Raw genomic sequence first — 27,002 nt, 5'->3', positions numbered from 1 at the left:
GAGCTGGACTTTCCCCTGGAAAGAAGTGTTTGTGTCAATAACATCTGTTCACCCCAGCTTGCCTACAGCTCGCTTGCTTCCTTTTGGAGACTGCTGTATGCCACAGTTGGGACATGTTGATGTCCACAAAGAATAAAAAAAAAAACAAGCATTATACAATAAACAACATGCTTTTAAAAATGTCAACTGCATAAATTCTTGAGTTTCATGCCCAAGTTCCTAGCCCTATTTTACAATGATAGAAACTTCCACAGAGAATTCTCTCTCTCTCTTTTTTTTTTTCCTTCCCAGTGGTGGTGCAGGGGTTTGAACCCTGGGCCTTGTGCATGCTAGGCAAGCACTCTACCAGCTGAGCTATATATCCCCAGCCCCAGAAACTTCCATAGAATATAAAGTCTTTTTGCCATAGTTTCTGATTCTCATTTGAGACAACTAGGTAAAGTACAACATGCTGTATCTCCTCTGAGATAATGTCATATACCTCTTGCAGTTGAAAATATTCTATTTGGTTGCACAGGATTAGAAGTCATCTTTCTCTTTTCCTTAGTAATTATGTTCTTGATTCAATATGCAAAAAATATCTGTTTCTCATTCTGCCATTGACTGTTGCTACAGTGCCAGATTTTAGAGGTTTACCTTTATTTAAAGATACTGCACAGCATAAATCACCTTTCTTGTTTCTTTTTCTTTTTTGAAATGATTTCTTCATTTAATTTTGTTTTTGTTGTTTTGTTTTGTTTGTTTTGAGATAATGTCTCACTAAGTTTCCAAGGCTATTTTAGAACTGTGATCCTCATGCCTCTGTCTCCTAAGTAGCTGATATTATACCACCATGCCTGGTGGCCATAAGGCATTTTTCTAATCATTTTGTACTTGAATTGTTAAAAAAAAAAAAAAAAGGCTGGATATGGTGGTGCATTCCTATAATTCTAGTGGCTCAGGAGGCTGACACAGGAGAATTGTGTGCTCAGCAACTTAGCAGACCTTGACTCAAAATAAAAAGTAAAAAGGGCTGGGGATATGGCTCAGTGACTGAGCACCCCTAGGTTCAATCCCCAGTACCAAAAAAAAAAAATGCTCCAAACAGTAGGCATCATCTGAAAAAAAATAATAAGTAAACTGGTTCTCATATTACTTAGGAAGTCATTTGAAACCATGAACAAAGTACTAATTTACCTTAAAAAATAAATCCACAACATCTTTCAAAGCAACATCAGTGTTTGAAGTTTTTTTCTAAAGTGCCTGGTGGTCGAGTTTCATTTTTACTGTTAAAACTGTTGTTCTTGTTTACGTAAACACTTGTCAGCAACATTTGGTCATCAATGAGTTTTTGTTAAATGAATGAATGAATGACTAAAGAGATAAAGAAATGGTCAATTTACTAACAAGTTATGGAAAACTTTGAGAGCATTTTCCTTGGACCCAGAGTCTCTCTGCTTATTCCTGGTGCTGTGGCTCTAAGGTAGCTGACTGAAGAACTCTCAGAGTTGTCCATTGTTTTTGATGTGGAGCAAATCACTGTACTTAGGTTAGCAGATTCCTTGGATGTCCGATGCCAAGCATGGTTTTAAATTTTCCATAGATTCCAGGAAAAAAGTCTGTGTACCCAAATTCATTTTCTTATTCTAAATTCTATATCCTTATTGTACATACAGATAACCTAAATACAGGAATGCTCGTTAGGCCCACCTGCACACTCATGCACCCAGTGATCAGTCACCGTAAAAAAAGGTGCTTTTTCTGTGCCAACGTAAAATCATTGATTCCATTTCATTCCCACAGACTGTCAGCAAAGGCACTTCTTTGTGAGGGTTAGAGCACTCTTTCTCTCTTCCAGCCCATCTGGTCTCAAATAATGTTGGGCTAAGCTACAAATGCTTGCATTTATGGACAAAGATGTCTCATCTTTACAGGCCACCACTGTCACTTCACCACTAGGTGGCCCACTACCCCTCAGGGATCCACAAGAGTTGGGATTTCTTCCCTCCTTTTCCAAAATACAAAAACGACTTGATAAGATCAACAATGAGAAGAATAAGTGGGCCTTGTTCTGTTATCACATATACAATTTGTTCTTTGTTAACTTTTATATTTTTTAAATTATGGTTAAACATATATAACACAAAATGTAACATTGTAGCCATTTTTAAGCAGGAGGCATCAAGTATATTGACATTGTCGTGTACCTGTCATGGCCACCCATTTCCAGAACTTTTTCATCTTCTTCAAAGGAAATTGTACACATTTAACATGAACTCTCCATCTATTTCCCCCTCTGTTTTTCGTACAACAGGGAAAGCAAGGAAATGAGAGCCCACCAGGCCAAGATTTCTATGGAAAACAGCAAAGCCATCAGCCAAGACAAATCTATCAAGAATAAAGCAGAACGGGAAAGGTAAGTCTGAGCACACTCACTGGAGAAATAGATCCTGACTTGAAGACACAGTCGAGGCAACATTTGTGTGTGTGGACACACATATTCATCTGAAATAGAAAATGCTAGTGTGTTCTGGCTAGGAGTTCAACTATTATAGCTACTATTGAGATTTATTATTATTGCTGTAGAACAGTATTCTGCAATTTTCTGATTGTTTACTATGACCAGTAAAATAAGTGTACTTTCAAAATATGTGTGCTCATTTATACACAAAATTTTATAAAATTTGATATAATAATATACTCCAAAACATCCTTCCCGTGTTTCATTGGGTCAGCTTTCTGGTTTGCTCCTATGTTAGGTGGGTTTTCTGGAAAGAGAGAGAAAGACAGGAATCCAGGGGTCTTCAGCAGTGGGAAATGGGGAAAGCACTATGGAGCCAGGGCAGGCCTCAGTAAGGCTGCAGTCCCAGCCAGAGTCCCCTGGTAGCCTGACCCAAAGCTCCATATTATACCTTGCACCCAGATGTGTCTCCCTTTGAGGAAAGGCTATATGGTTTTCATATTCCATATTGATCAGTCACAGGCTGCCTGGGCAAGGTTGTGTTTCTTTTACTGAAGGTGCCAGGTGGAAGCCCTTTAACTGCAGCTGGTAAAGAGGCATCTGAGGGGCATCAATCATCATGTTACCCAAGAGAGGGAGTTAATAGCACCTGGTAAGCAGTGATCACAGATAACACCTTCACCTCTTCTGCTCACCACCCACCTCTGAGTATGCTAATCAAGAGGCTGGCTTAGTGCTTAAGGACAGCAGGGTTCCTTGTCCTAGAGGAATGATACATAACCAGAGGTGATCTTCTGACAGTAGTCCATGTCCCATCAAAAGATTATTTTATGCCCTGCAAAGTACAGAACACAGTGACGATTTGCTCTTGGGGATAAAACAGAAACATGAGCGAGGATTTCAGGTCATTCATCACCCTGTGAGCCATAGGCTGAGCAGTTAGAGGATTGGAAACTACAAAGTAGATCCTCCTCATGTCCCTCCCCTGCTGCCTGGCCTTCTGTGGATGCTCACTGGACACCTGATGTTTCCTTCTTGTTTTGAACACATCAGGACTGCTGTCCTACTACTTGGTACCACTGATTTTTAAAACACATTTCAATTATTGAATGATGCTAAATCATTCAATTATCAAACTATGATAAAATATAAAGCTTAGTGCCATCTAGCACATTTCTTGTGCTGAAATTTTGTTACAATAAATACTAATTAGAAATAATGGACCCAGGGGCTGGGGTTGTGACTCAGTGGTAGAGCGCTTGCCTAGCAGGTGCTAGGCCCTGGGTTGGATCCTCAGCACCACATAAAAATAAACTAAAGGTATTATGTACAACTACAACTAAGAAATAAATATTTAAAAAAAGAAAGAAAGAAATAATGGACCCAAAATGGGATAGAAAATTCCACAGTAATTTTGACCTGAAAATGAATTTTATTTCCCACACTTCTCTCTCGATGTGGAGTAGTAAATAAGAAGGCTCTAGGGAGGTTATCAATCATTTGTACCACTGCTTATATGCAGCATGATGTCATGGTATCTTTCTGGTTCTTGATTATTAAAAGGTGCCAGTCTCTGGATGTTATTCTCAAATAAGAAACTTGTTGTAAGTATCTTAGATGAATGAAAATGGCACAATCATCCTCAGCTCAAAAACATAAAATATCTTAGCCATGATTTTAAAAAAAAACACACATCATAAATTTGAATTGTTTTAGACTGTCCAAAGTGAAATAAATAGTTCAACATGATAAAATTTACTAATTTCTATATAGTTCTTTATCTTTTACTTTTTTTCAAATATGTTCTAAAGTGGATGTTAGTTCAACAGGTCAAATGATCTTCAATTCTGAGTCACAGCTAACTTAATTAGCAAGTTTTAAAAAATATTTCCTGTATTTTGACTTATATTTATTCTTATAATTTTGTATGCAGTGATAATTGGTTCCCCAAATCAAAAAATTGCTAGATTTAAAAAATAATAATAATTTCTGTATGACAAATGGTTAATTACCTTCCAAACACACATACCATATGTTTGTTTGAGTATGTTTCCATTTTACAATGTTGCTGAGAAATAAAATTAAAACTTTATCATAGCACTAAGAAAGACATAGGGACAGAAAAACTATTCTATTCCTGATTCAAAAACATTTCGACAAAAATTGCACAGCATTTATAACTGAATTGGTAAAGCAAGCACTATGTATTGATAGGTTCAAGGTGGCTAAGGTGATATTTAGGTAAAAAGTAGAGCTGGATGCATGTATTTTCAAAGGTGTGAAAATCAATGAGCTAAACTGTTAAAGAAGGTATAAAGGTCAAGAAACAGAGTAAATCCAAAGATCTCAAATGGGACGAAATAATAAATAAAAAAGCAGAAAGTACTGAAATAGAACAAAAAGCAATGGAGAGCATCCACAAAAACAAAAGCTTGCATAAATTTTCAGCAAGACAAATTAAGATGAAAAAGAGAAAACACAATTTGGTGATACTGGGAAGGAAAGGAGAAAATAACTGCAGAGACAATAAATATTTTTTAAAAATCAAGGCTACTATAGACAATGAACTTAAAAACAGGTGGAGTGGAGAAGAACCTAGAAAAAAATGCAAATATTCACAACTGACTGAAAATGGGGAAAACTTGAACAGACTTATAACTGTTACCAAAGTTCCACAAGTTGTAGGTCAATTTTGTCATGAAAAACACTCCACTCACCAGTAATCAGGGAGATGACAATTAAAACAATAGCATAGCCAGGCACAGTGACGCACACCTGTAATTCCAGTGGCTCCAGAGGCTAAAGCAGGAGGATCTCGAATTCAAAGCCAGCCTCAGCAACAGTGAGCACTAAGCAACTCAGTGAGAACCTGTCTCTAAATAAAATACAAAATAAGGCTGGGGGTGGTAGAGTGTCCCTGAGTTCAATCCCTGGTACCCCTCCCCAAAAAATAGATTTGCTATATCCTAGCACCTGGCAACTCTAGGTATGTGTGTGTGTGTGTGTGTGTGTGTGTGTGTGTGTGAATATATATATATACACACACACACATATATATATGAATGAAACCGCTAACTTTATTTATTTATTCAACTAACATTTCTTGTGCCAAGTATTGCAGGGCCCTATGTATCAGGTCATTGTGGCATTGTTTGAAAATAACTTATTTTTGTTAATAAACAAAAATGGAAAATGGAAATATTGTAGTTTGTTCATTAATGGAAAAATCCATACAGTAGATGAAACCATGGAGTAGTTTGAAACAGATGTTATCTCCAAAATTTGAGACTAAGTGATAAATTATGGAAAGAAACTCAAAATATGTTACTGTTTGGGTAAATTTTGAAAACATACAAAGTAATATCAACAACAATAGCATACCTGGGAGATGGCTAGAAATGTGGAATTGGAAGCTCACCTGAAATCCACTGAATCAGACTTTTTTTGGGGCAGTCTCAGAAAAATGTTTTTGATTCTACCTCCAGGTAAGCTGTATACATGGGAAAGTTTGAGAAGGACTTATATATTTTGCACATAGACACATCCATTTGTAGTTAAAAATATTAAAATACAATATTTTAAGTCAGTTGTGAACAAATTCAGAACAGTGATTCACACCTCTGGGAAGAGAGGAAGGAGGGAAATAAAATCAGGATGAGTACAAAAGAAGCTTTTATTAAATCTGTAATACTTCCTTTAAAATATGAGATCATGGTAGAACACGAATATTGGTTAACCTGAGAGGTATGTACACAGATAGTTTTTATGTTTTCCTCTGTATGTTGTATGTTTGAAAATGCTGCAATAAAAATTAGGAAAAAGCAGCAATTCTACTCAGATAATTAAGTAGAGTGTAACTGGTTCTTCCTTGTATAAGCTTTGTTCCCAATAGTCATGCCAACTATTATTTGTATATTATTTTTAGGCGAGTCAGAGAATTAAACAGCAGCAACACTAAAAAATTTCTAGAAGAAAGAAAGAGAGTAAGTACTTTATAATTTTCTTGGCACTTTTCCTTGAATAAAAACTGTAGACAATAACTTGGGCTTAGATATCAGCCTTCTAACTAATGTGCTTAATTTGATTTTTTCCATACATTGAACATTACAGCTTCTCTGTTCCATGAAAGCTAATCTCTTTTTAAAATCTTTAGGGTAATTATTTGACAGCATTTTATATAGACTATGAAGGCAAGTTTCAGTCATATATAAGTACTCTATTATTTTTTAAAGTTCTAGCAGGAAAGATCTTCTCAGTAAGAGTTATGGGCTTAAACTCTCACAGTATTCAGACTATGTTTCTTTCTTTTTTTGAATTATGATCTTCCTCACTTAAATTATGAACTTAAAAGTCATCCCTCATCCATAAGTTTAGAGATTGTGACCCAAAGTTTATCAAAATTTTTCTTTTCTTTTGCAGCTTGCAATGAAGCAATCCAAAGAAATGGATCAATTGAAAAAAGTCCAACTTGAACACCTAGAATTTCTAGAGAAGCAGAATGAGCAGGTATTTTACCTAAAATACATAAAACCATGTTGGCAGTCAACCAATTTCAGTATGCAAATGTCATGGCCCACAGGGACCCTTCTGCTAAAGCCACTGGCCTGCAGAGGGTAATGGGAAGGTGCCTAGAGGATTCTGCTGGATATTTAACCTATTTTATCAGTTTCATCCAAAAAATACAGAAAGTACATTTTTTCGAGTATCTGTGGGAAAAAGAAGAAGAATGAAAAGTCATAATTTGAACATGTTATGGGGATTCTGAGAACGACATTACTAAAAGAGTGTGAATAAGAAAGCAGGACAAAAATTACTTCTCAGGTTTCATTTAGAGATTTACAATTTGCAGCCTCCAGACAAGTGAAATTATATTTAAAAGCCAATTTAAAATTTTTCTATTTTCAATGTCAGTCCAAAAGTGAAGTTATGAATCCTTCCTAGGATTTAAATTCATGCCTCCAACAAATCTACAAACCACCCATTGTGAGTGGACACCATACTCTTGGTTCTTCTTCCCAGCAAAGCAAAACACTAAATATCAAATAAATAAAGAGTTATCCAAACTCCAGCCATTTAGTTAACAGGATGAGGGTAGATGTATTTTCACATTCCAAAGTACAGGTGGGATTCATCCCAAATGGTCTGTAGTCCATCAGCCTTCTACAGCACCATTTCAACTTGATGGAAATTCCTCTAGCTTAAAAGGCAACATGACCCTCAGGAAGGGTTTAAATTTCAGACTCTGAGTTCAAATTTCACTCTTTAGGTGAAGTTGGCTTGGAAGTTATTCTTTCTAGAAATTTACTCCCATTTAGAAACTACATGTACAGAAGTTTCGATGAAATGTGTACTTGAACCACATTGTCCTTCTCTATTTCCTCTTATCTATAAAGCATAATTAAATATATATATATATATAAATTAAATATATATATATATATATATATACACACATATATATATATATTCACATTCTCAAAGTAAATGGCTTTCATTGAAAAACACTTAAGTAGGAATTAAATTACAAAGTACCTTTAAGAAAGTAAAACCCGTGAAATCTTTTTTTTTTTTTTTAATTGCATCTGGGCAACCAATCTGATTTCTGGTTTCAAACTCTATTTTTTGGTTGACAAAAGTTTTATTCATCTACATAGTTCTGAATTGTTTCACATTTCCTTTTCTGCTAAGTGCTTCTATTCATGAATAGTTCACCAATCCCCAAAGGAGACCATCAGTGTTTATTGTCCCATAAGTTCAATTCAGTTGACCAGCACATGGCTATGTCACATTCTGGTATGATTTAGGTAACCTGTGTTTTTGCTCTTACATTTTTTCCCAGAAAGTATTCCTGGGGAAGTAGAAATGTGAATAAGGGAAAATCATTATCTCTAAAGCTTTAGAACCCTCTTGAGTAATTCAGGAGTAGGTGGGGATAGGATGCCCCGGAGAAAGTTTAAAAATAAAAAATCCTTCTTAGGACAAGAGCACAATGAAAGGTAAGGCATAGTTATGCTTTAACTATCTAAATTAAGAAGCTACTTAGAAATTATTGTGTTGCTTAGCAACGTATTTGACTAAAGAATGTAAATGTGCTAAAAATTGCTCATCACTACAATAGTGGTGTAGCTCAGAGCTAGAATATATAGTTTTCTAATGTTAGTTTCAGAGTCAGAGTAAATAATTTTTAAAAAATCACTTTGAACGTCTATACTGATACATGATCGATTCAAATCACATTAGAGTTCTTGCATTAAAATACTGAATTAGTAATTGTTGTATGTTAAGAGGATGCCGGCTTTTTGTTCCTAAAATTCATAAAATGCCTTTCAGTGTGTCATAAATTATGTCTACCACCCACAATGGACATTTTGAGTCACAAAAGCTTAGGAAAGCACAGAACATAAAAAACTTTGAGACCTGATGAAGATTTCATGAGATTTAAAGGTGAAAAAAAAATTCAAGATATCATACTGACCCTTCAGGCAAATATAGAATTTGAACTTGGATTTCTTTGTTGTTTGGCTTTACACATATGGACTGTCCTATAAGTAGTCGAATCCCAGATCTTTCTAGCACTTTTTTTATTTGTTTAATTTAGGGGTCCGCTAAGCTGTCAGTTCACAGTTATTTTTCATGGCGCGACACTGTCATAGCCCATAGCCATATGTGGGAAAGAGGCCATGAGACCCTTTCTTCCCTCATAAAAGTCAGGTTCTGCAACCATATAGTAGAACTTGTTCATAACCAATTTTGTTTCTAGACCAAAGAAATTAATTTAAACATTTAAATATTTCAATCTTGTGGTTTACTTACTGCTTTTCAGTGACCTGGTTCCAAAACATCCTCCCAGCCATCCCCCAGACCAATCTCACAATAAAGCAACTTGACAATTAAGACCCATGTCGAGGGCATTGGGAGAAGCAATACAATCAGTCCTATGTTTAGGTTCTGATTTTGGATCCTACTTTCATATGTTCATTGTAAGCCACTATGTGGCTTTGCCTGATTCATCAGCCAGTTGTTCACTTAAAACTCCACAGGCCAGGAAGGTTTTTCCTGCTCAGGTTTTTCCATAGACCTCCTAGCTACATGATATATCATCTGTCTTGACATGTGCCATTTTGAACATTAACGACTCCATTATTGTCACAGTTGAGTCTTAAAAATTGATTTTTGTCATCAATCCTATTGTTTAATAAAGCAAGATAAAGGGTTTGGCTTAAGCTTGGGTTCTCTGTTCACAGCCACAGAAGAGACATGCAGTCTGGGCAAATAGGCATTGGATGTTTGATTTTGATTTGTTCTTTTTTTTTTTTTTCTTTTCTGTTGAGATCAACTTGGGGCAAGTTTGTCACTGATGGGTGTATACATGTTTTATTCTTAGGTTTTTCCTTTTCTGTATATGGTTTTTGCTTTCATTTCTCAAATTCACTTCAATATTCATTTATTTTCTTTGTTTTGTATGTATGACTCAATTTTGACATTACTATTTTTGTACAAACAGCTTTTGAAATCCTGTCATGCAGTGTCCCAAACGCAAGGTAGGACTGAAACTCTGATGAGCAAACCATTGCTTTCCTTCTCAATTACAGTATTCTTGATGCAACCTCCATTTATGATTCATATCTGGTCGTAACTAATATCATAAGGGTTTGGACTTAAAGCACTTGACTATTTCATGCTTGGATTTCTGATATAATATTTCATCTGAAATACTAAAAAAATCTTTAGAGAATTATTTCTGATGGCATTTTAGCCAGCATTTCCAATTGCAGATCTGGGAAACAGGTCATGATAATAAAGACAACCCAGATATTAAGAACAATTTTATATATATATAAATATATATATTTACACTTGTTATATGGACCCACCATGGCTAAGAGTGGGTCACAGAGTCATATTGATTACCATTGTTAATGTGACTACAATTAATATTTAATGTGCCCCACTGAAAATTGGCTGTTGTTTTTAATGACAGAAAGTTATGGTCTATGTGCAGAAAAGTTCCATAATGTATTTTGTTATACTCTGCTAAGTCCAGTTTGCCAAGGACCCTAGTCACACCTGGTAAAGTGACCTTATCACTTATTGTTTGAGCCAGAAATAAGACATGTTCAAGAAAGGGAGAGCTGTTCATAATAGCCAGGCATGTGCTAGAATTGTCCCAGGCAAATGGAAATGAATGGTCACCCTGCTCACACAAGAACGTAGCTTTCAAAATTATCTTTTAATGTCATACATTTCTTCTTTCTAAGCTATGTTCAATATTGCCTTTAAATGCTAAAGGGGGAGAAGCATAGGGAATCTTTTTACTACTATTAACCAAACATCAAATTATTTAATTTCCAGTGCTGATAATGTTTCACTGTCATCTCTTATGAATACTGTTTGTGTCATGGTTTCATGTTTGTATATTTTTCTCCATTTCTTCATTTTTCTATTAGAGTATTACTATTATCAGTGATAAAAAAATATCTGGGGTGGAGAGAATCATTCATCCCAAATGTAAACAGATAAATGTAATTCTTTGGTGTTATTATATTCATTCTCAACAAAATGAAATTGAAATCTGTAACATGAAAGAAATAATAAGAAAATCACTATGTGGTCTGTGGGTTGAACTAATTTTTTTCACAGAATTTTATTTGAGAGATTATGAGAGTTCTAGTATGATCTAGAGTTGACTGAACCTGCCCTGTGATTTTTCAATTTAGTTGGAAATACCAAACAGACATGAATAGTAGCACCAGAGCATTCAGAATCTTCCTCTGATTTATACCTTTATATTTCCATGTTTCCATTCTTACATGCCCTTAATTTCAAAGTGTCACTGACAAAGAAAGGGGTGCTTTCTCATCCCTCCAAAAAGCATCGAGACCATCAGTTGGAAAGTAAAAGTTGAAATGAACTTTTTTTATTTTCCCTATGTTGCCCAACAATGATTAGTCACCAGATCCTTCCTCCATTAGATCCCTTTTCACCTCTCAAATCAGCTGATTGTCTTACTGACAGTCTTAATTCATGAGATGGAATTCATCACTGTTCTCTTACTTCCTGGCCATCCATAAAGAATGAATTACCCCAGAGAAGTAAAAACTCCCAGGGATACAGTATGGACAATAGGACTCCTGGACCCCTACATATTCCTATAATGTTCTATTTACATGACACTCTAGCCAAACCAATGAAATATGCTCTTCTCTGATTTTCACCATCAATCAGATTCTCAGAGAATATTTTTTAATAAAATTTTAGGCTATTTGGGGAATAAATTGCACATACGCAACACTCATTCTAAAAATGGTCTACACACAGTCAAAAGACTTTGTAAAACTATATAAACTAAAGGGAACATTTTGATGTGAAATAGTCTAGATATCAAGTGACTGACTCAGACTTCTTTCCAGTGTTTTTCCTGGGGATCTTGTTAAAATGCAGATTTGGATTCAGTAGTTCTTCTGATCTACCAACACTTCTGAGATTCTGCATTTCTGAGAAGGTCCCAGGGAACGAACGTAGATGCTGCTGGTCCACGGACCACACATTGAGTAGCAAGGATATAGCGACAGCATCACATTTAGGGGAGAAGGGAAGCCAGAGTTGTTAAAAATGCCTTTGGGAGAGGATTTCACATTGTAAGGCCATGTTTCTGGTGTTATAGGCGAAGGAGATGCAGCAGATGGTGAAATTGGAAGCCGAGATGGACCGCAGACCAGCAACAGTAGTGTGAAACTCCAAAATACAAACTGAAGCAGCAAAACCACAAATCATCAGAAGATTGCACCCAACTTCAGAACACAAACTCCATGGACAAAAGCTATTTTCTTTATGTATAGACAAGATGTTACCTGAAACCACACACACACAAAAAAAAAAAAACCTTGGAATGACACATACTTCTATTTATCAGTTTGAGTATTGAATTTTCTTGGCTGAACCAAAAGTAGCTGCAAATCCACAGAAATCTATTCCAGTAAGGCAGAGTTTAACCATTGATAAAACAACTTAAACATGTTTGCTATAAGATATCATCACAAGTAAATGAGCTTGGTGTTAACAACTCTGCTTCGTGATGCATTAGAACATGTTTGAGCTGCAATTTAAAAAAAAACAAACAAAAAACAGTGCATTAGCAATTTCATAGCAAGTGCATGCACTATAAGAAAAGCAAAAACTCTGTCTACAAATTCATGAGCAGAAGTGGTGGTCTGCTAAACAAATAATTTTGCAGAATTTTTCTATATCTAAGTTACCTCATCAGTAAGTGCCATGTCTTTACCATGCCGTCAGAAGCTAATTTCCTGTAAAAGTTGTGAAAGTTATTAGAACAATAGAGAAATATAACCGAAGAGTAGACCTGTGCCAAAACTCATCAGTGCTCAGAGGGAAACTCTGTTAGGATCATTTAAGAAAGTTTACATCTGACCCTGCTTTATAGGAATTGCTTCTTCAGATTCCAGATATTAGAATTCACTATTATACCATAAAGATTGTGAAGTGGTTATTGGCAAACGTTTGTATATGTGATCATGTATAAAGTATTTATACTCCTTAATTCACACTGTTATAGAGCAAAATCATCTAAATATTGCCACATGACAAGATTAGTACAGGAATACTAGAATATGTTTTGCATGATACACAAGCACCAGTTAAGACTAACTTGTTCAGACACAGTTAACCTAATGCCAAATAAATACTGGTTAAATACATGTATGGCACAGAATATAATTTGACTATCAAGACTTTTAGCATAATGAAAAAGTCTATATATATGTGTATATGAATTATGTGGGCATTCTTGATACTTCAAGTTCTAGTTTGAAAAAAAAACATAACTAATTTAATTTTACACAAAAATATTTATGCAGATTTTCAGAATTTCATATCAGGAAATACCTTTTTATGTCTGTTAAATATTCAAACAATTTGCTACAGTGTTAATTTGCATGGTCCAAGCCTGCTGTAGTTGCAATGCAGAGAGTGCATGAAGAAGTACAGGGCTGGGAAACCTGCGAAGGCACCAAGCCTCAGAAGGGTGCACGGAGACCTGGCATCCTTGAACTAATGAGATCGCTGATTCTAGGACACAAAACGCCAATGGAATTGTATATGCTTGTACAGATTGATCCTGTGTGCTCCTCTGAACAAACCAGAGAAAATGATGATATCATCAATACTGAAATTCAACTTCCAACTTCTCTAATAAAAAATGAAAACACATTTAACGCTCGTCAGAGTATTTGCTCCCATGATGCTTGCTCGTAAGCTTTTTGTCTTCCATAAATGATCACTTCATTTTTTTCAAAAGGGGCTTCTTTCATGCTCCTAACATGTTGTGCAATCAAAATGACACAAAATTCTACAAATACACACTCTACTTGATTTCCAAATGTAATGGACTTTTTTTTTTCTTTTTCTCATATTTATGATTTTCACTGCCTTCTTTTACAGAAGAGAAATTTTATATTTTTCGGTTTCTAGTTTCCTTATCTATAAATCAAGGGACTCAAATTACATATCTTTCAGCACTAATACCCCATGAAAAGTTGTGGTTAATAGAATGTCACCACATTTGGATTGTCAGTTTTCAAGGATTCTGCATGGCTTCTCTTTAATTCTAATGGTCTCTTCCAAGAGCACAACTAAGTTCATCCTTCTGTAACCCAGCACCAAATTCATCAATCCCCTCTCTTGTCTCTAATTTTATTAATTAATTTATTTAGGTACTGGAAATTGAACCCAGGGGTACCTTACCATAGAGGTATCTCTACCCCTTTTCTATATATTTTTTTTAATTTTGAGACAAGGCCTTGCTAAATTGATGAGGCTGGCTCAAACTTGCAGTCCTCTTGCCTCAGCCTCCCAAGTCACAGGGATTACAGGTGTGCCCCACCATGTCCAACAGGTTTCAGCTTTTGAGAGGTACTGCTAGTTTGCCCACTGTTTTAATAATTTCTTCTGTTTTTTTTCTATCCTATGCCACCATAAATTTTTATTTTTCTGTTACATCTTAAACCAGTTTTCTTTTATCTATCATAATATACAAAATATACTTATATAAATGTGATATACTTATATATCATAAAATCTAAGACTACTTTCATTATTTGAGACATCTTACTCCTTCAAAGGACTCATTGTAGTAGGATTAAAATATACACAGCTCAAATCTATAATAAAAGATGAGGTTTACTTGCCATTATAAATTCACATGGCACCCAAATCCTCCATTCTTACTCATTGTGAAAAAAAAAAAATCTTGCCAATTAAAGTAACACAGTCTTTTCATCTTAAAACACACACATACACACACACACACACACACACACACACACCCCTTTATTTCAGGGATATGTTTAATTGCTTTGTATCAAATCTCCTTTTTAGATATTCCTCCACATTTAAGAGGTCTAACTCTTGTCATATGGCATCTGGCTATAAAGGGAAGTTCAAGTGTCCTCCTGGCGTTTGGGAGGGGTATTTGGTCTCCCCATTATTGGACCAGTCCTAGTTGCCCTCAAATATAGCCCTGTAAAATGGGCCTTTTAAAGCAGTTAAAGATCAAGGTTCTTTCTAAGCTGAGTCCTCATTATGGGCTCAATTTATTCTAGCATTCTTCTAGAAATGCAAAACTCCTGGATCTTATTAGGCTGTGGGGAACTAGAGGCGCTAGATCAGATCCATTATCCATCAAGACACCTCCTTTGATCATTTGTCAGTTACTAGTGCCACGTTGTTACAATACCATGCTGACTTAAAAATCCAGGAGTATCAATGCTTTCTAGAAATTTACCTGAAGAAGAAAGTCTGCTTATACTAGACCCAAAGCTTTCTGGGAATATATTTTGTCTTGCTTCTCCCATACCCAGGACTTTTGTTCCCATTTGGAAGCCAAGGTGCTTGATTTCCAATTCCTCCCTTTGTTCTTCATTTCAGCACAAAAGATATTCATTCCTTATTAATTGAAATGCCTGTACGGTATTCTACTCTCCTTCTCAATCTTCTCTAGGTAACCTAGATTGTTCTCCTTTTGGATGAACAAAAGGCTTCATGGAAAAGAAGCCAGCTTGCCAAGTTAGGGAAACACAGAAGGAAGTATACATCATAATATCTAAGGCACCACTGATTATAACATGTGCCATTATTTTATATGCCTTTGCAACGAAAACATAGTGTCATTTAAACTATTGACACACCAATGATTTTAAGACATATTTCATTTCATAAATGATAAAACATCTGCATCTGAGAATCTATAAAATATGTAGTATTTCAAAAATATATAACCACTTCAAACCCCTAACTTTATGGGGAGGATGCTACTATTTTTCCCATCAATTATTGTTTCTTTATAATTGTACATAATGGTGGGACTCAATACATATTCCTACATAAATACAACATAATAATATAATTTTGCCATATTGTTCCCCAATATTTCCCTTTTTCTTCCCTTCTTCCTTTAAGAGGGAAAAATTTTTAAAGAAAATGTGCAACAGAGTCTTTTTACCAGAAGACTTTAAGGAAGAGTTCTGCAACTGTACTTGAGATTTAGCAATGAGCTTCCCACAAATCAATTCAAAAAGGTAATCTGTCTTTCATCATGGATAGAAATCTTTCTATACATTTTCTCTTAGCTGTTTCCAACAAGCTCTCCATTTATAGTATCTGCACATAATTTTTAAATCTATAAGATTAGCCTTGATCATCTTCTCTAAGCTTTGTTTCTTCCTCTCAGATTGTCAAGAGTTAAATAAACAGCCCATGTGCACATTGTACAAATTAATAGAAAAAAATACAGATCCTCTCCCCATCTGTCCTCTTCAATTATTTTAATAGTCCATAGCCAGTGCTAAACCTTGGGGCACTCTTGTTCTGCTCCATCTCATTTGCTCCCATACCCAATCTGTTGGTAAAGTCTATGAATTCTACCCTTCCTGTCTTGGAAACTTCCCTTTCTTCTCCCTTACAACTTTTCTCATTCTTTAACATTTATAATTTTAAGCTTCCTATTCAATTTCTTTTTCCTTCAAATCCCTTCTACACACAGATTAATCTCCCCAAATGACAACTCTAATCTTATTACTGTTCTGATGGTAAATATGGAATTCCTATCCACTCCCTGAAGAATAATGTTAGAATTACTGAAAACAGTATTGAGTTTCTAGCCCCAACCTGCCATTCACAAAGCTAATGTGAATTTATCTTATTCTCTGTTCATAAACACATAGCACACATTTTTTTCTAGCTACATTCTATAATAATATTCTGTCAATCCTTTAAAAGTAACTTCCAGGGCAGGGGATATAGCTCAGGGGTTAGAGCACTTGCCTAGCATGTGCAAGGCCCTGGGTTCTATCCCTAGCTCTGAAAATAATAAATAAATAAGCAAGCCACCTCCACAAAGCCATAAATGTCTCTTATTCTCCCAAGCAAGAAATAACCTATTATTATATTATTATTATAAATAACCTATGATGCATCTATTTATACTTTTCAAAGTATAGTATTTGAGTATGAGATTTTTTCCAGCATTCTAGATAAATTCTCTCTTCGGGATTTTTCCATTTGTTTTTCAAAGAACAACCAGTTGATAACCATCAAAGGACTGCTTAAATTATTTTCTGTGAGGTAAAATTTAGAATTCGTAATGGTGTAGCCTCTTAGGCAGGAAGTAGTTTGGAAAACCTGAATGAAAGTCTAAAATAAGCTTCTTGTAATGTGTCTTCTCAATTCCAAGAAAACAGTTTTTCTTCACTCCATTATTATCCTTTTAAAATAGTCTTAACTATCACTAAGGACACTGGGCACAAACAGCTGAGAATCATCAACATTAAGCATGATCCTTAACAACAGAGAGGGAACACCCACCGTGTTTAGGATGTCTTAGGGATGCCTCATTTCAAACACTAAGTAACTCCTCATTCTTCATCACTCTGGTAGTCTCTCATAGGTCTACACTTTTTTAACCTTTCCTTGATGCTTGATGTTTAACAAAATCCCAAGCACACAGCTTAATAATTGCATCTTTAATGTCATAATAAAGCTGAGATGATACCTCTGGGATGAATATTTATGAACCATCTTCTTTAATAATATTTCATGTAAAGCTTTCTGCTCCATAGGTTAGAATAATGAAAAAAATATCAGAAGAGGGAGCAAGGAAATGGTTTAAAATACCATCATTGCTTTTACATTAAAATGATAAATAGGTACTTATCTCAATAAATGATACAAGCTCTTCCACTCTTCTCCTCTCTGGAAGTGACTTTCTTGGAAATGCAGAGTGAGGGACAGTCCCTGATTTGATTCATCCTGGAATATTTTGAATCTCTAGCATAACATGATAAAAATTTGGAAAAAAACTTTCAAAGCAGGCAAATTTAAAACTAGATACATAATTATTTACATTATGACCCAAAGCTTTGAGTAAATTAGAATATACCAAAAACAAAAGGGGGAGCGGACAATTTGACTATCAGTCTTATCTGAACTTTGATATCACATAATGTGAATGAAGAAATATTATACCAAATATTATATCAGAATGCTCACTGTTAACCCTTTTCAACAATGTGTTTTAGTGATCTCAAGATTCACACATAACTTTTTACATTTATATTTTGCTTTTCCTTAAGAAAAAAACTTGGTATTTTTATTAAGTTCTGGTGTTCTTAAGAGCGTATGTATCTGTGGAAGCTGGAGCTCTTTACTACCTTAACTAGCAGTATATGAATGTATATATTGGACGTGTCTTCTGCATTGAATTTGCTTCATTTAGTCATTCATTAAATACTTATTAGGAGCTCACTATTGGCCTCTCTACTTCAACTTGCTTTTGACTGGTAATTCACTGTTTTAAAAAAATATCTGCAATTGTAGCATTACATCATGCCCATCATATAGATGGATTATATCAATGTCCCATGTTTTCTTGCCTTCCTGTTCCAAAATTTCTGATGTCGCCTTGCTGCACTGACTCTGAACTTGACCATATAATTTACTTTGGCCAATGGGAAAACAGCAAACTGGACACAGAGAAACATTTTTGTTTCTTCCCTTTGGATCTCTGCTGCCACAGCCATAAGAAAAGTGAAGACTGGCCTGCTGGCAGATACAGGAGATCTGTGGAGAGTTGAGTCATCTCATCCATCTTACCAGCAGTCAGCTGATGCATGAGCACAGAGCTGAGACCAGCCAATTCTTTCCTAGACTAGAAACCATTCAGCCAGTCTATAAAATCATGACATAATAGAAGTATGTTGATTTGTACCTCTGAGTTGCAGGATTTTTGTTTGTTATTCAGCAATAACTAACTAATAAAACTAAGCCCTGAGAATATGAAGATGATAAAATACCCTTCTCTCAGAGTCCCAAAGACTACACTTAAAAAAAAAGCCACTGAAATTACTGATATAAGTTGGACATGATTTTTGTCTCCCATTGAGTGTGGCTAGATTACAAAGCCTCATATTCAGTGCCTCTTGCATCTAATCATGCCCAGGTTTGTTTCCTTTCATAACCTTCTGAGAGTCTGTTGTCTTTTTCCTCTAATATGAACTGCTGATACTTCCAACTGACTTTGTCATTTGATAAACACCTCCAACTTCAATTTCTCAACCTCCCTCACCATTTGGGGTTTTTTTCCCATATTTTGTTTTTAAACCTTCTTTCTCCTTCCTTTGGGCTCCTGGGTCAGTCAAATTACATGTAAACAGTTGTGGCTGATAATATTAATTAATTGGTTTGGGAAATTTTTCTTTTCTGTTGAGGACTGAATCCAGGACTTCATGCATGCTCAGCATGCACTCTCCCTTGTAGCTACATGCACAGCCTGTATTTATTTGAGTCATGGGTCCCAAACTAATATTGCCCCCAAAATGAAGGCATTCAGATAAATGGGAAATTACTGACTTTGTCCAATTGCATAAAGCACAGAACATAGGCTTTGTTTTAATTGTCTGGTGATGAAAATAGGTGGTGTTGAGAAGTTATACTGATTTTTAAACATTTTTAAAATATAGAGCATATAATCTGATTCAAATGTGTAATAGGTCAAGATCATTGTACTGTCATGTGTAAATAATTAAAACAAATTTTAAAAATTTAAAAAATATAGCGGCATATATTAGGTAGTAGTAGGAGAAACATTCAATAATGATACCAAATAATATATGCTGAAATAAAATTTAGCAAGTATATTTTTGAGGCTGGCAAATCTATTAAGCTAAATGTCTACTTGTTAAGTCCCAGAAATTCCACTTCAAAAAAGAAAGAAGTGCATGTGTTCATTTCATTCGTAACCATAAACTCAAAAGTGCACCAAAAGAGGAGTGGATCAATACAATAAAATATTACCTACAACAATGAGACATGCAAAAGTGGTTACCTTTTGATTCCAAGCATTGTAAAGACCAAGAACAGGAAATGATGGACTGAGGATTAGAGCTCAGTAGTAGACCTATTTTCTATCATGTGCCAGGCCCTGGGTTCAATCCCTAGCACTGCATAAAAGGAAAGGGAAGGAGAGGCAAAGCAAGGCAAGGCTAATCCTGGAGGAGGTCAAAATAGAGGTAACCTCCCACAGAAACTTCTGAGACAATGGAAATGGTCTATAGGAATAGCTCTCGCTGTGTGTACCAAGGACCCCTTGGTAGAAATTATGTTCCCAAGAGCCTAAGAGAGGATGTCTGAGATCCTCCTGTTTCCAAATCTATCTCCATGGGAGACCAGGTTTTCTTCATTTACTTCAATGAAAATAGTATAATAGCAGACTAAAAAAGATAAAGATATCAGAACTCAGATGACTTCTATGGGACATTAGAGAGACTTGCAAAGATGTAAAACCAAGCCCTCTTCTTGACAATTTTTAGAAAAAAAAAAAAAAAAAATATATATATATATATATATATGTGTGTGTGTGTGTGTGTGTGTGTGTGAGTGAGTGTGTGTGTGTGTGTGTACTGGGGATTGAATTCAGGGGCACTTGACCACTGAGCCACATCCCCAGCCCTATTTTCTATTTGGTATATTATTTTAGACACAGGGTATCACAGAGTTGCTTAGTGCCTCACTTTTGTTGAGGCTAGCTTTGAACTTGCAATCCTCCTATCTCAGCCTCCTGAGCTGTAATATAGTATTTTTAAATAAAATATACTAGTTTAGTAATACACTAGTTACATGTTAACATGTGATGGGCTTACTATTGTTATTTTTAGTGCACTGATATAAATATTTGGAAACTTTTTCAATTTCTTTTTTTAACTTACTAATATTTATAGATATAATCCATATCAGCTAAAGTACCAACTTCCTTAAAAGCGAAAGAGTGTGAAGGAATCCTGAAACCAAAGATTTTGAGAACTGAATTGGGTGGAGGTTACACGGGTGTTTCCACAGGCAGACTCTGATCAAGGAATAAACTTGAGATTCATATTATTGATTGCATGTATATATCATGATTAAAACCATGTCTTAAAATACATAAGAAAATAGATATATGCTCATAATACAAGGTAAATTGGCAAAAATTATAATTTAGTATACAAAAATACATGTACACATTCAGAAGTCGGTAGGCATTATGCAAAAATAGCAGAGCTTTCCTCTGAAGCCTGTTGCTAAGTGGGAAACAGCTAGGAACCATAATTATATAGAAGAATTTGGGGAACAAAATTAAATCATCAGGCTTTGCTCCTCTGTAGAGAGCTACTCCACCCCTCTCTTAGAAGGAAAGAACGAGAAAGCCTGTGGTAAGGGGGGTAGTCAGAGGGTTTGATGCAGAATATATTCTATTTTTTCCTCCTTTCCAACCTTTTCCATGCCGACTCTTCAAGCTAGCAACAGAAATTGATTAGAACCAATAAAGAGAAACTAAGAGACTCTGACAAGGGATAGGAAATATCACACCCAGGGAAAAGAGCAGAAAGATCCATTTAGAAAAGATGGCAGCTGTCAGACTAAAAGAGAAACTGGAAGGTAAATTAATTGGATGTAAACAGTCCCAGGAGGATTCTGCAGTCACATGAAGTAACAGTGAAAAGTGGAAATGGGTAAAACTACAATCGGCTCAGGTAGATGGAACTTTGCATTTGGGGAGACCAGGGTGACGAGGAGCCCTCTGACTTGTTATCACACTGACCAGGGTAAAAATCCTAAGCTGTTTGTTAGCTTCCGACGTTAAGTTCACTGAATTTGAACCTTCTATCACTATAATGGGCATGATGCCTCATAGGGCTGCTGTGAGATTTGAAATGGGCTTTTGAATACAAAGACCATACCGTTCCAGGCATATCCTAAGTGTTTGATGAGTGGTATTTTAAAGATCACTCATGACTGCACTTAATACCTTTGTGACTAAGAATTGCTCTCCACAGTAACACATTTTCTATAGAAACCCTTTTAGGAATTTTAATATATCACTTCATTATTCTGGCATGGTCTATGAAGATGATTTAAAATTTTTGAAAGATGCATTAGGTTGATAGGTTATTAATGATTAGTCAAAAATGTTCATTTCAATAAGATGTTTAATGTTCATTCGATATCATTGGAGAAATGAACTGCACTTTTCTCAAAACATCGAGCTTTGAAAGAAGACATCATATTTTATTTACCCATTGATCAAACATTTGACTTGTATCCCAGTGAATAATGCTGCCATGACATTCATGTACAAGTTTTTGGGTGGACATGTATTTTTGTTTCTCTTGGGTATATAGGAACAGTTACGCTGGGTCATATGGTAACTCTGTGAAATTCTTTGAGAAATTGAAAGACTGTTCCCCAAAGTAGCTTCATCATTTTGCATTCCCACCAACAGTGAATGAGAATTCTAATTTCTCTGTATCTGTCTTTTGTTATTATAGCAGGCAGAGAGAGAGAGAGAGAGAGAGAGAGAGAGAGTGTTGTGTGTGGGTGTCTCATTGTGGGTTTTGACTTGCATCCCCCTGATGATTACTGATATTAAATCATCTTTTCTTGTGCTTATTGGCAATTAGTATACCTTTGGGGGAAAGTTTTGCCTCTTTACCACTGAGCTACATCCCCAGCCCTTTTTATTTTTATTTTATTTTATTTTTATTTTTTTGAGACAGGGTCTAAGAAGGTTGCTGAGGCTGGACTCAAACTTGTGCTCCTCCTGCCTCATCCTCCTGAGTTCCTGGATTACAGGCATGTCTTTTTATTATTGAGTCATAGGAGATCTTATACATATTAGATAGTAGTCCTTTCTCAGACACATGCTTTGCAAGCATTTTTCCCATTCTATGGGTTGTCTTTTCACTTTCTTGATGATGTACATTGAAGATCAAGTTTTAATTTTGTTGCGGTCCAATAAGTATGACTGTTTTCCTTTTGTCCTTGTGCTTTTGGTATTATATCTAAGAAGCCATTGCTTAACCCAAGGTCACTAAAGTTTGTACTTGTTTTTTTTCTAAGTTAAAATTTGAACTCCTACATTTAGATCTTTGATTAATTTTGAGTTTTTTGCATATAATATTAAGATTCAATTCCATTCTTTTGTATACGAATAGTTGTCCCACCACCAATGTTGAAAAGACTATTTTCCCCCATTGAATTGTCTTGGGACTTTTATCAAATATCAATGGATTGTAAATGTGGAGGTAAACTCACTTTCAAACTCCCAATGTGCTCACTGGACATTGCTCAATATTATAGGTAATTTTCACCTAGCTAAATCTCTCTCCCTCCCTCTCTCTTTCTGTGTGTGTGTCTGTCTGTCTGTCTGTCTGTCTCTCTGTCTCTGTATCTCTCTCTCTTTCTGTGTGTGTGTGTGTGTGTGTGTGTGTGTGTGTGTATATATATATATATATATATATATATATATATATATAAATAAGTAGGACTCATTCAAGGAAGAATAAAAGAGAAACAACTTCTGCAGAGTGAAAGGGGACCCCATAGGGGTTCCCCCATTGTCCCTTCTACATGCTCATCCATTCTCAGTAGTGTTTGACACAGTCAACCATTGCCTCATTTTTTAAATACTCTCCTTTCTTTGTCTTTCTGAAGGCACACTATTCGAAGGCATATTCCAGCCCCACCTCTCCAAGGACACTCCTCTTTTTCCTTTCATGGGAGAAGGTAGATCTCAGACCTCTCCCCTCCAGGAAGTTCTCATTCCACACACTTTTCCTAATTCTACCCTTCTCAGAACTGGAGGCAGAACTTATGACCCAGATCACATCTATTAGCAATCAGTTCTCCAAGTATCTTTTAATCTTAACCTTTGCAAGTTTCATCACCCCATTTAGATGGTAAATTCTTACTGTATTTGTCTTCTAGTGCTGCATGACAAATGACCACAGATTTATCACAAACTCATTCATTATCTCACAGTTCTGTAGGTCAGAATTTTAGGCACAGCATGGCTGGATTCTCTGCTTGGGATCTATAAGACTGAAATGAACCATAATCTGGGCTGTGTTCTCATCTGAGACTCAAGACCCTCTTCCAAGTTAAATATATATATATATATATATATATATATATTTTTTTTTTTTTTTTTTGCAAAGTTCGGCTCCTTGCCCTTGTAGGACTCAGGACCCCACTCCCTTGCTGGCTATAGGGCAGGAGTACAGCTTTGTTCCTAGAAGCTGGCCACATGGTCTTCTATCATAACTCATAGCTCTTCTTCACATCAGAGCTGTTTGATTTTTCAAGGTCAGCAGCAGAATTGTTTTACTACTTCTTTCACGAAATGTCCAGTTTATTTTAAGTATTTACCTGGTTAGGTTTGGCCTGTCCAAGATAACCTTCTTTTTGTTTAACTCAAAAATTCCCTTAGCTCCATTACATAATATTACCTAATCATGGAAATAAAATCCATCATTTTCACAGCCTTGCTTACACTCAATGGAAGGGAATTATACAAGAACACATGTAAAAGGGACAGGAATACTGGAGCCATTTTAAATTTTTGCTCACACATATGCACACATGATGCTGCCATGGATTCCAAATGTTAAAGTTAAGTCCAACTTGTTTACAGTTTTTATCAAACTTTTTCATTTAATCTCCATATAACAGACAAGTCAAGAACATTATCACCATTATACAGATGTTGAATCCAAGGTCACACAACAACATGGCAAGAGATAAAAGATAAATATCCCATTAATTCTGTAGTCTCCAAATCTATTTTCTGTACAAAACCACCACACTGTGACAGAGATCATCATATCTTATACCTAAAAGCCATGATCACAATGCCTGACATTTTGCAATTACAATTAATACAGAGCATTGCTAAAGACACAATGTCATTTAATTGTCATGGCAACCTATTAGTGTGGGTTTTATCATTTCTTCTTCAAATAAGGGAATGATTGAGTGAGTCCCACAGCACAGCACCTAGCACAGTGAAGAACAAATAATAAGCTCTCTGCTTTTGGTGCTATCATGAATTAATTTTATGTATACTACCACATCAGGAAATGCAAAGGGATATTATCCATGCCCTTGGAGGATTTATTTGTTGATAGTACATCAGAACTTGATAAATCCCATGTGTTCCCAACATTAATTAGGTTTGGTTTAAATAATACCAATCAAAAAGGAGCATAGCAGGATAATAAAATCTAAACAGGACTTTGCTTTTGAAATAAGCTATGGCCCATTGGCCAAATCCAGTCTGTCACCTACTTATGTATGGTCTATGAACTAAGACTGTTTTTTGTATTTCTACTTGGTTGGGAAAAATTAAATATATTTTGTGGCTCATGAAAAATTAGATGGAATTCATATTTCAGAGTCCATAAATAAACTTTTGTTGAAATGCAGCCACACTCATCCACTTATGTGTGACCTCTGGTTGCTGTCATAACAGCAGGGTTAAATAGTTATGACAGAAACTCTATGACCTGTAAAGTCTAAAATATTTACTATCTTGTCCTGTATGAAGAAAGCCTGCCAACTCTTGGTCTAGCCCACATAAAGAGGAGGAAGAAAAAAATAAATGGATGGAGGTTAAGTAGTACAGTGGCAAGATCCCAGGTCTCTAGCTTTTGGAGAAACGAAGCAAAAAAAGGGTCCTTGAAGCTCTAAAGGCCATAAGCTTTCTGAAATCCAGGGCCCACACAGTGGCCAAATCTCAAATAGGAAGGCATTCTGACTCCTTGTAAGGGTTGTTTCCTTCTTTTACAAGCCTTTAAAGAAGGAAGGAAGCTTCCAAGAGAGAAGGCTGCCTTGGACTTGAAGTTCATGTACATCTTGACTTGGACTAATGGGCAGAACTGAGATGTGTATGTCTCCCTCACTCCCCAGTGTTTCACAAGCCCTAGTGCTATTGTATAGTTCCGAAGAAGAAGACAATTGGACAATGCTGGGAAATGATCCCAGGTAACATGGTGAGGAGCTGGAGGTTGGAATGAAAAAATGAAGGTATAATTATGGAGCATGTTTGTTATTGCTGAGGGCTACATCCCAATAGGGTCTCTGTGAGGGATAGTGTATCACACACCTCAGAATTGTCCTACCAGTGTTGAAAGCACAAGGTAATTATCCCCCAACTCCCACTGAACATTTGATGAGGCTTGTTCTTGAGGGTAGTAAATCCTACCACTTCTAACCTACTCCTGGTGGGCCAAGCAAGCTCCTGGGGCCAGAAAAAGCCCTCAGGAAGAGAGTGCAAGTGCTTGGGACGGGGAAACCACAGGCATGACCAGGATAGTACACTAAAGCTACATGTGTCTGAGGCAGCGAGAAGGTCTGCTGCATGGGCTTCCCTTTAACTTTGGAAAGTTAGTGGCATTGGGAGAAGACATTCAGATTAGACTTATTTTGCTTTAAAAAATAAATAAATGATACTTCTAGTTGCCAGAATGTATCAAATGTCTAGGTACATGTCCTAGATGGCAGCCTCCTCCATCTCAGACAAAAAAAGATAAATCTTAAAGTTTTCATAATGAATAATTCAAGCAGGGGAAAAAATAGCACTATTCATTAATAACATTATCTTTCACTGCCCATCTTCTGATAGGGAGATTATTGGCAAGAAATGTACACCACAACAGCAACAAAAGTCCTGAATAAGCCACAAAAAGTTACTCTTGAGTGATCAAAATTGATGGCCAAAATCAGCCAGAGCTAATTAGCCCTGGAGCCTTATTTCCCATTGTAAAGATTTTACCAAATAGGACAGAAAATATGAAAGATGCACAGATGCTATCATATGTGCCATATTTTACTAAGAACAAAACCTATAGTGACTGAGTTATGGGTTCTGGTTAATTTTGTTTTATGATTTAAAAAAAAAATGATGACAGTATTTCCTGTTGAAATGGAATCCGGCCAGCCTTCCAGATTTCAAAGGGTTTATAATGGAAGAAACAGCACATAAGTGGGTCATGAACAATCTTGTCCATTAGTCATCCAAGTCCACTAGATACTCATGCTAGGTGCCAAGAAATCTATGAGACTCTGTCTCAAAAGCAATGTGCTTTTCTAAATTTACTTCTCAATGTGAAAATCTAATATTTAGGTTCACTAATATTTTGTATTTTTTAATGAGAAAGGGGGCTCTGTTCAAAAGAGC

At 35.9% G+C, this 27,002-nt stretch overlaps 1 protein-coding gene across 11 annotated transcripts in view; it reads left to right on the top strand.

Annotated features, from left to right (window-relative positions):
* Plcb4 (phospholipase C beta 4) overlaps positions 1-13,666 on the top strand; it is a 381,354-nt gene extending 367,688 nt beyond the window's left edge. For 9 of the 11 annotated variants that reach the window (XM_046433511.2, XM_046433508.2, XM_046433515.2 and 6 more), the window contains 5 exons: positions 2,294-2,395; positions 6,366-6,423; positions 6,860-6,946; positions 9,945-9,981; positions 12,105-13,666. In XM_046433511.2, the coding sequence (XP_046289467.1) occupies positions 2,294-2,395; positions 6,366-6,423; positions 6,860-6,946; positions 9,945-9,981; positions 12,105-12,193 (373 nt within the window). In that variant the 3' untranslated portion in view covers positions 12,194-13,666. The remainder of the gene's footprint in view (positions 1-2,293; positions 2,396-6,365; positions 6,424-6,859; positions 6,947-9,944; positions 9,982-12,104) is intronic. The other 2 variants (XM_058575386.1, XM_058575387.1) reach the window with 1 other exon arrangement.
* The last annotated feature ends 13,336 nt before the right edge of the window (positions 13,667-27,002 follow it).

This window comes from Marmota monax, unplaced genomic scaffold, assembly GCF_021218885.2.
Source record: "Marmota monax isolate L192 unplaced genomic scaffold, Marmota_monax_Labrador192_F-V1.1 WCK01_AAM20220418_F8-fsc00014, whole genome shotgun sequence".
Classification (NCBI taxonomy): Eukaryota; Metazoa; Chordata; class Mammalia; order Rodentia; family Sciuridae; genus Marmota; species Marmota monax.
Note: the sequence above shows the minus strand (reverse complement) of the source record. Positions and strands in the feature narration are given on the sequence as shown.